The sequence below is a fragment of the Enhydra lutris genome, unplaced genomic scaffold, assembly GCF_002288905.1.
Source record: "Enhydra lutris kenyoni isolate GAN:26980312 unplaced genomic scaffold, ASM228890v2 scaffoldscaffold68, whole genome shotgun sequence".
Taxonomy (NCBI): Eukaryota; Metazoa; Chordata; class Mammalia; order Carnivora; family Mustelidae; genus Enhydra; species Enhydra lutris.
The window spans coordinates 8,725,080-8,738,008 of record NW_019154152.1 but is presented as its reverse complement, the minus strand read 5'-3'; the positions used below and the strand labels follow the sequence as shown (position 1 = coordinate 8,738,008).

Below are 12,929 nucleotides of genomic sequence, written 5' to 3'. Positions count from 1 at the left end.
TTTACTCAGGGGGCTAGTACAGTGTCTAATGGATGGGAGAAAATGGGCTTTAAATTTTTAAAAATACTTTTGATTAAAGTCACAAGAGCAAAAGCATATAACTGTGATGAAAAAAATTGTATTAACACCTACTGAACAGTCAGGAAATATTAAGCATCTATAAAGGATTATAATCTGGGTGAGTGGAGAGAAAGTAAACAAATAACAAAATAATGATGCAGTACAAGAAAAGACAAAAACAAAGAATAGCATTAAAAGACAAAAAAGACCCATCACAGGGCTCAGTATTTATGGTGTACCCTGGTAAAGTGCTTTGCAGGTTTTTTTTTTTTTTTTAAATTATTATTATGTTCATTTAGCCAACATACAGTACATCATGAAATTTTGATGTAGAGTTCAATGATTCACTAGTCACAGATAACACCCATGCAGGCTTTGCAATTTACAATAGTTTTCAGGCTAGGTCTCAGTGTGGGAAGGTGATTTTCAGCTGAGTTTTCAAGGAACTGATGGATTTAAGATGGATTTTTGCCCAGAGTGATCAAGGAACACATAAGACAGCCAGTGTGGGTGGGGGAGGAGTAGGAGCTGGGCTGAGGGGATAACACAACAGAAGGGGATGTATAATGTGGACCAACGTTGACCATGATAAAGAGTTACTCAAATTGAACAACATGCATTTGACTGGAGAAATAGTAAGATTAATGGATGCTTAAAAAAAAAAATCATTCTTGCTGGTGGTGTGAACAGTGATGAAAGCAGATTGTATGAGATGAATGACAGTACCAGGAAAACTGGTGGGGGACCTTTTCCTGGAATTCAGGTAAAAGACTCAGTTGGATGAGATCTAATTTGAGACAGACAGGGATGAGCCTACCATACCTTATGGACTCTAAAAGAATGATCTGTAGGTCATTTGATTCTATTTCTACATTTGAAGAAAGGGAGTACTCTTATTTCTCAAGGAATTTTATATAAGGGATAAATAGGTCTAAGTGATTTGTAAATTGCAACTGATTATAAAATTGTTAGTGATGAAATTACCTCCTGATTGTGGCCCTTGTTGTGTCTGTAGGTGTCTCTGGGGATTGAATTTGAGGACATAGAAAGGCTCTGGGTGGAACAGTTGCATTGGGAGGTAAATTCTTCTGGACCATTAGAGAACTGCTAATAGAAAGAAAAGATGAAAAGCTGATGAGAAAGGTCTAAGCACGTACAGAGGGATGAGGAGATTCTAACTTTATATATTCATGACGCTTTGTGTTCCTGTGTATGATGCACTGTTCTAGGTATTGAGGCTCCATCAGTGCACAAAACCATGCCTGATGTATGCATGGATTGCTTTTTAGGTGGAAGAGGCAGACATTGAAAGATGCTATGTATTACATAGCAAAAATAAGAGAAATATAGCAAATGTACAGCAAGCAATAGTATCAGCAGTTTTGCTATGGAGAAGTCAAAGCAGGTCCTGATAAGAGGGCTGAAGAAGAGATTGATGAAACAAAAGAGTGAGTCAGGCTGAGATGGGAGAGTGGTTCCCTTCAGAGGGACAAGCAAGTGCAAAGTTTCTCTGAGGCCGCAGTGGCTTTTGTACTTTTGACTTTAAGAAACTGGAAAGGCAGAATAGATGAAGCTCAATAGCAGTATCCTAGGTGAAAGAATTCAGTCTCAAAAGATCATGTTATGGCTGCCTGGGTGGCTCATTGGTTAAGCCTCTGCCTTCAGCTCAGGTCATGATCTCAGGGTCCTGGGATCGAGTCCCACATCAGGCTCTCTGCTAGGCAGGGAGCCTGCTTCCTCTCTCTCTCTCTCTCTCTCTCTCTCTCTCTCTCCACTTGTGATCTCTCTCTGTCAAATAAATAAAATATTTAAAAAAAAATCACATTATAATTCTACTTATACAAATTGACCAGAAAAGGCAAGTCTATAAAAACATATGATCAATGGTTCCCCAAGGCTCAGGTTCAGAATGGGGATGATGGCTAATGGCATTCAGTTGGTTTTCAAGTGATGGAAATGTTCTGAAATTGGACTATGGGGAAAGTTATACAGTTCCCTAAGTTTGCTAGAATCATTGTATTGTCCTCTTAAAATGAATGCATTTGATATAAACATAACTTGATAAAGTTTTTATTTTTATTTTTTTTTGGTTGGTGAATTAACTTTTAAAAAAATTTTTTTTATAAATATATAATGTATTATTAGCCCCAGGGGTATAGGCCTGTGAATCACCAGGTTTACACAGTTCACAGCACTCACTATAGCACATACCTTCTCCAATGTCCATAAACCGCACCCCCCCTCCCCCGCAACCCTCAGTTGGTTTTGTGAGATTAAGAGTCTCTTATGGTTTGTCTCCCTCCCAATCCCATCTTGTTTCATTTATTCCCTTCCTACCCCACAAACCCCCCACATTGCATCTCCACTTCCTCATATCAGGGAGATCATATGATAATTGTTTTTCTCCGATTGATGATAAAGTTGTTTTTAAAAGGTGAGTCATGCCAAACCATAAGAGACTCCACCTCACAAAGCAAACTAAGGATTGCAGGGGGTGGAAGGGTAGGGATAGGGTGGCTGGGTTATGGACATTGGAGAGGGTATGGGCTATTCTGAGTGCTGTGAAGTGTGTAAACCTGATGATTCACAGACCTGTACCCCTGGGGCAAATAATACATTATATGTTAATTAAAAAAAAAAAAAAGGTGAGTCATGCAAATATCCGGGGTAGGATCACCCACACCGGAGAAGAGCAGTGCAAAAACCCAGGGGCCATAATTGATGAGGGAGCAGGAGGCTGGCTGAAGACAAAGCAAAAGCTGGCACCTTGCACCCCTTTCCACCCGCTCCCCTCGGTAATGTATGTGACATTCCTCAGGCACCCCTGACTGCCATAAACGAGAAACAAATAGTTAACTTCCAGAGATCACAATCCTGCAAGACAGAGTCTCCCTTGGTTTACAAATGTCCTAGAGATCTACAAACAAAGAAGTTACCTTATCAATAGCACAATTTCCAGAGGCAAATAACTCAGCTCCTCAAGCCCTAAATAAAGTTAAATTTCTTCTAAACCCAAATCTCACTAACAAAGATGCTTGATAGCAGAAATGTGATTGGCTTGCCAAAAGACAACATTGATCAAGCCACAAGGCCTCCGGTATCCCTGCACCTTGTAGGCCCTCTTTAGCATATGAAAGCTCCGTTGGAACCTCCCTTCCCCTCACCTTCCCCCAACCACAAGGTACATAACCTGCCATCTCTCACAACCCGGGGCAGCAGCTCTTCCTGCCCATGGGTCCTGTCCCCGTGCTTTAATAAACCACCATTTTGCACCAAAGATGTCTCAAGAATTCTTTCTTGGTCATCGGCTCTGGACCTCAGCCCACTGAACCTCACCTAGGTTCTAGAACTTCATCATAGTGGGTTTAGTATATTTAACAGAGAGGATGTGTTTGGGGGTGGGGGAAAAATAGACAGAAAAAAATTGATGGGTTGCACAAGATTCTTGGTAGGAAGGGCTTCAATGCCAGTAGAAGAGAAACTAGCAAGCTTGCCCTGGTGGGGTGAAATCTGTCATGTAACATTAAATGAGAGGAAAGTGTTTGCAATTATTACTAAGAGCCCTTTTCATTCTGATACTGACCTATTCCTCTTGTTTGTTTTCTTTCCTTTATTGTATATTCCTTTATTGTATATTAATGTTTTGTCCATTCTGAATCTCTACATAATCAGTATCCTTTCTATTTCTGCCTTTCTTATCATGCTCCTTTCAACATTCCCTGCCCTGCAGGAGTCTGTGAGCAAGGCAGGACTCTACTCTCAAGACAAGAAGAACAAGGGGAGCACTACAATGGATTTTCCAGCACAGATGAACATACAGAAGGAAGTGACCTGCCCCATCTGCCTGGATCTTCTGACAGTGCCCCTGAGTCTGGACTGTGGCCACAGCTTCTGCCAAGCTTGCATCACTGCAAAGAGTAAGGATTCAGGGGTCCACCAAGGAGGGGAAAGCAACTGCCCAGTGTGCCAGTGCAAATACCAGTTTTGGAATCTCCGACCTAATCAGCCCCTGGCCAACATAGTGAAGAAAGTCAAAGAGAACATGAGCCCATGGCAGAAAAAGCTCTGTGAGCACCATGGAGAAAAACTCCTGATCTTCTGTAAGGAGGATGGGAAATTAATTTGCCAGCACTGTGCCCAGTCTGCGGAGCACCATGGTCATCAAATATTCTTCATGGAGAAGGTGGCCAAGGACTGTCAGGTAGGCCCAAAGGAGAAAGTAGATGTGGCAGAAAATTACCTCAAGTGAATCATTCACTTTTTAAAATTATTTTCTTCCCTTTGTCATCGTAGAACTGAGCTCTGCGATCTCTTTCCATATCCTTGTTTAGCTTTTGAGATTTAAATTAAATTTTTGTGCACTCTATCATTTGATCAGAAATAAGTCTAGGCTACAAAGAGAAGTTGGATGAGTGGAGAAATGCTCCCCAAGATAAATTCTGATTTCCTCTTTGAGCAGAAGGGTTTCTGGAGAACATGGTTGGTTGGGTGAGGGGAACCTGTCAATGAGATGAAAGGACTTTCCTTGCTGCAGGATCAATTCTTCCTCTCAGAAGAGAGAGATTCAGGTTACTCTTGATCAAGGGGTGGTAGCTTGCATCATCCAGGGATGCAGAGTATATTAACCTCTTCAGATTTTTGTCTACATCCTGGATTCTAATCACCAGTTTCATTTCTGTAACCTCCTCTCTTCTGAGATGAGTCTGATCTCTTCCCTCTATCCAGGTGCTAAGAAAGCTCATAGCTTAACTCTGGTGATTGTTTTCTCACAGGAAAAGCTCCAGGCAGCTCTGAAGAAACTGAGGAAGGAGCAGCCGAAAATGGAGGAGTTGGAAGCTAACATCAGAGAGGAGAAAGCTTCCTGGAAGGCAGGAAGAGATATTTCCTGAGGGAGTACTGAGACAGAAAACTGGCAGCACCTCAGTCCAGTCACAAGGAGGCCCCTTCCTCTTTGTTACCTCAAATTAATGAGTTTGGGGGCTTCTCATTTGGTCCTCATTTCACTCCTTTCCTGTTGAGGGTTGGGTGCCAGAGAGGATACATATCACAAGTGAAACCAAATATTTGGAGGTGAAGACATGGAGGAAAGCAATGTAAAAACGACTCATGAACCTCATGTCTGAGGCACAAATACTTCCAGAAAACACTCCAAGGAAAGCCCAGTGTTCCCTATTTAGGAGCTGTGGGTGGAAAGGGTTCCTAGGCAGTGTGGCATGATTACCCAGGACAGGTGTCTGCAATCCCAGCCTCATCCAGGTGTCGCTTTGTGTCTCAAGGTGGGCTTCATTAAAGCAGACTTTAATATATTCCTTTGGGAGAAACTCAGGAGAAAATAGTGGGGAAATGGTTTTCTCAGTAGTTGTTCTCTGACTGTTCCCTTCTCTTTGAGAAGTCCCTGAAGAAAATAGTTCTTGTCTTGGCACCCAGGCCCAGACAATGTAGGCTCTTGGCCAGACAGACTGACTGCCTCTTTCTCTTCTCATCCCCAAAGAATCATATGCAGACTGAGAGACAAAGGATTCTGAAAGGGTTTAATGACATGAGAGCCATCCTGGACAGTGAGGAGAAGAGGCTGCTGCAAAAGCTGGAGGAAGATGAAGTGAATGTGCTGGATAACTTGGTAGTGGCCAGAGACCAGCTGGCCCAGCAGAAGCAGTGCTTAAGGGAGCTCATCTCAGATATTGAACATCAGATATGGGGGTCATCAGTAGACACAGTGCAGGTAAGGCTTGGGTTGGAGCTCCCACATGATGAGATTCAGGGTAAATAGAGAGACAATATTTTCTTCTCTGCTGGGTCCCCAAACTTGCTTCCTCATGGTGACATTCAAGGCTCTTGGGCTCCTCAGTACACCTGTGTCATTTCAAGGGTTATAGGGATAATTCAAAGTATGAATGACAAAGGGAATTGCCATTGTTTGTAATTTATGAAAGGCAGTGCAAAAAATTTGGAGATAAATTCTTTTTTTTTTTTTAAAGATTTTATTTATTTATTTGACAGACAGAGATCACAAGTAGGCAGAGAGGCAGGCAGAGAGAGAGAGAAGAGGAAGCAGGCTCCCTGCGGAGCAGACAGCCCGATGCGGGGCTCGATCCCAGGACCCTGGGACCATAACCTGAGCTGAAGGCAGAGACTTTAACCCACTGAGCCACCCAGGCGCCCCTGGAGATAAATTCTTTATAAGCTCCCATTATCTGTCTTCCTGCATTTGCAAGGCATCTCTTCACTAAGTTTAATCAAATACCACAAATCTTTATGTTTGATTTTCTTGTTGTTGTTGAGTCCAGACTGTGCAAAACCTGTAGTTTTGATTTGCATTTCCAAGTGTAGACCAATAATGTTGAACATCTTTCCATGTGGTTTATTGGAGATTTGTATATCTTCTTTGGAGAAATATCTATTCAAATTCTTTCCCCATTTTTCCAATTGGGTTGTTTGCTTTTTATTGTTGAGTTGTAGAAGTTTGTTGTATGTTTTCTATACTAATACCTTATCAGATATATGATTTGCAAATATCTTATCCCTTTTTGTACATTGTCTCTTCACTGTCTTCCTGGTGTCCTTTGATGCACAGAAATTTTTAACTTTGGTGTGGTCCAACTTAGTTATTTTTCTTTTATTCCCTGTGCTTTTCTTCCTATCATAGCCAAGAAATCATTACAGATCCAATATTGTGAAGATTTTTCTTTTTCTTTTCTTCGAACAGTGTTATACTTTCAGATCTTAAGTTTAGATCTTTAATTGCTCTTACATCATAATTTATATGTGATATTAGTCATCCATGTTTAATATTATTGTAACTGTTGTATTATATTGAGCCTTTTTGGGGAGATATAATTTGGTAAAAAGGTTGAGGAGATGGCAGTGAAGGGATGGGCTGTATGGGACATCTGTCCAATCTTAATTCAATTAATTCATTTTTTTTTCTTGGTAACAACCTCTTGAATTACCCATTAAGGAACCATCCTCATTCTCAGTCCATGGAGTTGGTTAGGGTTTATAAAATTGGTAGCATCGGGGATGAATGTGTCTCTCAATTCTAGGTAAATCAGAATATGAGATTCCCATATGCTCACCAATGATGAAGTACTTATTTTAAGATAGGGACCTGACCCAATTTAGGTCAATGATTTTTATGCCTTAGAATTTTACTATCATGACTAGAAAGAGAAGTTCCCTTTTTCAGCAAGTAATATATCAGAGATTATCATTAAAGCAGGAGATTCAAGTTGATTCTATACAGAGTCTAAAAAGAAAGCCAATATTGCAGGTGGAAAATAGAATTTGAGAAGAACAGATTCTGATGACAAGATTTTCATTTAAAAACCTAGCTATGACTAAAGTTATACCTGCCCCATAATTTATTCTTCTTTCTTTCTTTTTTTCCATTTTATTTCTTTTTAGTGTTGCAGCATTCATTGTTTATGCATCACACCCAGTGCTCCATGCAATACGATTCTTCTTTCTTTTAAATTTAAACCAGTTTTAGTCATATACAATAACAAAAAAGCCTAATACAGAGAATAAAACTTTATCTGAAGATGTAGAACCAACTGATGATCAAGACTTTGTTGGTATAAATGGGTTAGGCTGGAGAGAAGGAAACCAAATATATTGGTACATTTCTATTCAACAAATTAGGCAAATAATGGCTATGCTGGGAATAAAAAAGATGGCTAAAAGATTTTGAGGATATAAGCTGGACTGGCTTAATACAATATTGGAATTCAGAGTAGAATATTATAGTTTCTAAAGCAGTGACTGAGTAGATATTGGTATCATTTTGGAGAGTGGGATATAAATAGTTGGGAAATAGTAACCTACATTTTAGACTTCCTCAGGTTCTGGTTCCTGTGGCTTATTTCATGCTTAAAAACTGCAGAGAGTAACTGTAGGCAGTATAGAGGACATATATAGAATGAGTAGAGGGAAGCCAGAGAAACACTTGTTTGAAGTTCTTGATTACTTGTACCTGCAGTGAAAGAAAGTATACTTTTGGAGAACTATTATTATTAATTCCTCATCTTTGACACTCTAGAGCCTGGAATGATGTCTGGCTAATATGGGTTTCACCTTTATTTCTCTCTAGAATACATAAGAGCATGATGAATTAATGAGGTCTCCTCATGAATGTATTTTTTGTAATGTCAAAGTCTCATCTACTTGTTAAATATATCACATCTCCAAGTACTAGAAATCATCTATCTAACATCCTTACATGAGCCCTTGGGATGGTTGATCTCAGTCTTATCTCTATATTTTGTCCTCCATACTCTGATAATCTATTTATTCACCTCATACCAAGGAGCTTTAGGGGCTCTAAGGTGGAGAAAACTTTTTAATTTAGGAGATCTTATAACTCTTGGAGGGTTGCCAGACAAAATACAGGATGCATAATTAAATTTTAATTTCAGATAAATAATAAGTTGTTTTCTTGTAGTAGAAGGGTATTCTGGTATCCTAAATATTGCAAGAGGTGTACTTAAACTAAAGTATCTTAAATTAAATTTTAATCAGCCATTTTTATTTTCTAAATTTGGCAATCCTATACATGAGTCATGTTTTCTCTTTTCTCCCCAGGATATGATGAATGTCATGAAAAGGTATGTGTGGGAGACCAGGTATGGTCCTTTTTTTTTTTTTAATGTGAGGACAGAATTATAGCCATGAGAGTTCTCTTGGGATCAATCAGAATAAAAAAAAAAAAAAGTCACCGAGCTGGGGAATTTGGGAATTATATCATTACAAATTTTTGATCACGGATGAAGATTTTCAGTGGAATTGGGGTGGTAGGAGGTCACAGAGCTAGGGCCAACAAGATCATGATTTCACTCATTCTGGTCAAACCTGTCTCTGCTGCAGTTTGTTTCCATATTTCATGGGTGCCTATCTTATTTCAGAGAAGACCCTATCCTCCCTCTGCCAAGCCCCCTAATTTCCACAAGGACAGCCCCTCTGCATTTATTTTCTTCCTGATATTAGAAGAAACAAGGTCTTTCTAGTGGTTTTATTTGCACTTCCAAAAAAAAAGTCTCTAGTCTTGGGGAACAGTAGCTTCATCCTGATGCCAATAATTAATCTCTTCTTGCTTACATACATTAGCATCTTGTAGAAAATACGGTCTTCTGTCTAACATTGCCTACCCACTTGGCAGCATCATGGTCTTCCTAAACACATGAAATTCAGACCACTATTCATTTGGTTGTCATAACTTCTTCTTTTCCAGATGTGTGTAATGTTTCCCCAGAGAATATAACCTTAAATATTATTATCTGGACATCTGTACTGGGATAAAAGGCTTTGGAGACCCTTCACACTTTTAATACAGCAGCTCCATACTTAATAACCTAAATCCTTCCATAGCCAAGCTCTGGAGTTTCTTACTGATCACATGCCTGGGAACTCACATCTCTGGCCTGTCCCTGGTAGAACCACTACATGGCAATGACTTCTTCATATATCAAATAATTTTTTTTTTAGAGGTATCAATACCTCTTAAAGGCACCATTATTTCATCCAACTTTATTATGAAAAGATAGAGTATGTAGTTAATTTTTCCATTTTAGGAGGAAGAACATGAGTTTCTTTGAGGTGAAGACCCTCTGAAGATCACACAGAGGGTAAATGGAAAGGTAGACATGAGCATATTCCTTCTGGTTGCAGCATCAGGGATCTCCCCAACCCCACTTCCCCAGGATCTCCAGTGGAGAAGATTTAAGTGCATCGGTGGAGCAAAAAGTAAGGGAAACAGTGGTCTTGCCGAGATTTAAGGTCAGAAGTATGGGGTGATCAATTTTTGTCTTCTCTAGGAGTGAGAGGTGGACCTTGAAGAAGCCAAATATTGTTCCCAAGAAACTGAAGAGTATATTCCGAATTCCAGATCTGAGTGGGATGCTGCAAGTGTTTAGAGGTAAGGGGAATCAGAAGAAGGTTGTAGGTGTGGAATTCTTGTAGTATCAAGCAAAATAAGGCAAAATAAGGGAGAGGATGTTTCTAGATGAGAGAAGATAGAGGCCTGACAAGGAGAGCTAGATCTCTTATGCTGAAAGACCTAAGGCGGAATGGGCAAGGTGTCTGGTTCATTCACCAGTTCATAGCCTCACAGATCTCCCCTCCCTACCCTCATCCTAGTGAGAAGATAGGTATCAGTGTTTACTCCTTTGTTTCTAACAACATCATTGAAACTTTTGTCATTTCAGAGCTGACAGAGGTCCAACGCTACTGGGGTAAGAAGGAGTTAACAGGTTCTTCAAATCACCATATTATGATCCCTTTTTAGACATTGTGGGTACTATCAGGTCCTGTGATCTTAGCCTCATGTATTCCTCCCCAAACATACAACAGTTTGTAAGTGTTCTAATCATCTCTGACCCACCACATAAGTTCCCCCCAGTCCATTCCTGATAACCTACCTCACAATGTCACAAGACACACTTACTCTGTATCCATCACCTGACCCTCTCATTTTTTCCTACAGTGGACGTACTGCTGAAGCCAGTCAATGCTATTTCGAATATTGCCATTTCTGCTGATAAAAGACAAATGACAACTGTGCACAACTTCTCTCTTAAAAGTGTATTTCTATGTGATTTCTCTGCTTTTGATGTCTTGGGCTACCAACATTTTTCCTCAGGGAAGTATTACTGGGAAGTAGATGTGTCTGAAAAGATTGCCTGGATCCTTGGGGTGTACAGTAAAGCAAGAAACCTCAAGAGAAAAGAGAGCTCTGGGTTTGTTTTTGATCCAAATGTAAATCATCCAGATGTTTACTCCAGATACAAACCTCAGTTTGGCTACTGGGTTATTGGGTTACAGAATGAATCTGAGTATAAGGTTTTTGAGGAGTCTTCCACCTCTGATCCCAAGATATTGACTCTTTTCATACCTGTTCCTCCCTGTCGTATTGGGGTTTTCCTTGACTATGAAGCACGTATTGTCTCATTTTTCAATGTCACAAACCATGGGTCACTCATCTACAGGTTTTCTAATTGTCAGTTTTCTCATACTGCTTATCCATATTTCAATCCTTGGAATTGTCAACACCCCATCACCTTGTGCCCACCGAGTTCCTAAACTTTCTCAGTCCCTCACCCACTTCTGTGTAGCACCCCTTGTCCTGGGGTTCATCTACAACTGAGCTCATCTGCACCATTCTGAACATGTCTTCCTTCTTTTCTCCATCTTTCATTTTAGAATGTATTTGAGATAGTCTGCTAGGACTGCTGTCACAAAATACCACAGAATGGGTGGCTCAGACAACAGAAATTTCTTGTCTCACAGTTCTGGAGGCTGGAAGTCTAAGACCAAGGTGTCAGCAGAGTTGGTTTTATCTGAAGGCTGTGAGGGAAGAATCTATTCCTCGCCTTGTAGACAGCTATATTCTCATCTACCCACTGGGCATGCCTAAATCTCTCTTTTTCTAAGGACACCAGTCAGATTGGAAAAGGACACACCCTAATTACATCATTTTAATGTAGTCACGCCTGTAAGACCCTATTTCCAAAGGGTCACATTCTCAAGTATTGGAGGTTAGGATTGTAACACATGAATTTGGGTGGAACACAAGTCAATTCAACAGTCTTTTAGACATCCCTACCATGTAGTGAAAGCTTGAGGTTTTCCTTCCTAATATTTTGTCTTCATTAGGGGAGAATGCTTTTTTTTCCTTATTAGTTTTTGCTTAGTATTAGGAGAGAATGCTTATTTGCAAAGGGAACACATCTAATCCCTTTTATAGAAAGAGCAGTATTGCTGTACCTCCTCTGACATCTCCTTTCCTCATTCCCTCTGTTTAAGGGATTTAACAAAGGAAAAATTATAAATTCTATCCAAGTGCATAGGGCATAGAATAGTACATAGGAATCTGTCACTAGGTAATGAATCCTTCAGAGTGTGTTGCTTTACCAATAACACCCCTTTATGTATCACAGAGTTAAAGCAGAAGTGCATAAGTAAAATATATACTAAGAGTAGATTTTTGGTACTCAGAGTTTCTAAGGTCAAATCTTGTCTCTTATAAGCTGTGTAAATTTGAACAAGTCACTTAGCACCTCTTGGTCTCATTTTCCTAAAAAAAAAAAAAATTGATGTTAAAGATTGTACCTATTTCATAGGGTCACATTGAGAAATCAAATTTTATTAGAGGTGAAGCACTTACCTAAGAGTCTTATATGTAAGAATAAATATCTGTTATTGCTGGAAAATATAAGCTGTATCAATGAGAACTTTTTTTTTTTTTTTTTTTTTTTTTTGGGTTTGGTCTTGCTTTAATAAATGATAATTGACTCTATTGAAGTCTCATTTCTCAGGTCCCCAGATCCCATGCAGACGGTATGAGTTTTCATGATGTGTCCTCTAGAGAGGGTCAGGACTAGGCTCATCTGTGCTTATGAGAGACAGCCTTCTGGTGCTCAGTCTTCTTCCTCATGGTGCAAAACATGAATATGTCACTGCATTTACCACCCTCTGCACATTTCACCTGCTTCTCTGCCTTCTCTCCCTTCTTCTTCTCCCCCTTTCCCTTTTCCTCCTTCTCCTTATCCCTTGTCACCCCCTTTCTCCTCTCCCCTTTCCCCATTACCTCCTTTTCCCCCTACTCCTCCCTCTTCTACTCATTCTCTTTCTCCCCCTACCCCTTCTCCATCTTCTCCTCCTTCTCCTTCATTAGAGAATATGAATGAACGATAGAAATACCTAGAAGAGTGAAAACACAGATTGTTCTTTGAGAAGCATGCTTTATAAATTAGGACAGGCTAGGCCACTATACAAAATTTGAATCAAGATTTGAAGGACATCACAGAAAGATGAGAATCTTGGCCATGCTGGATGAAAATGAATATGTCTGGCATGGGAGCAATGTATATATCTGT

At 39.9% G+C, this 12,929-nt stretch overlaps 1 protein-coding gene across 3 annotated transcripts in view; it reads left to right on the top strand.

Moving 5' to 3' along the window:
- Positions 1–12,313, top strand: part of LOC111159592 (tripartite motif containing 22) — a 29,772-nt gene extending 17,459 nt beyond the window's left edge. For 2 of the 3 annotated variants that reach the window (XM_022522129.1, XM_022522128.1), the window contains exons 2-8: positions 3,791–4,261; positions 4,833–4,928; positions 5,552–5,782; positions 8,641–8,663; positions 9,870–9,970; positions 10,260–10,286; positions 10,538–12,312. In XM_022522129.1, the coding sequence (XP_022377837.1) occupies positions 3,851–4,261; positions 4,833–4,928; positions 5,552–5,782; positions 8,641–8,663; positions 9,870–9,970; positions 10,260–10,286; positions 10,538–11,133 (1,485 nt within the window). In that variant the 5' untranslated portion in view covers positions 3,791–3,850 and the 3' untranslated portion in view covers positions 11,134–12,312. Of the gene's footprint in view, positions 1–3,790; positions 4,262–4,832; positions 4,929–5,551; positions 5,783–8,640; positions 8,664–9,869; positions 9,971–10,259; positions 10,287–10,537 lie in introns of all 3 variants that reach the window. The other variant, XM_022522130.1, reaches the window with a different exon arrangement.
- The last annotated feature ends 616 nt before the right edge of the window (positions 12,314–12,929 follow it).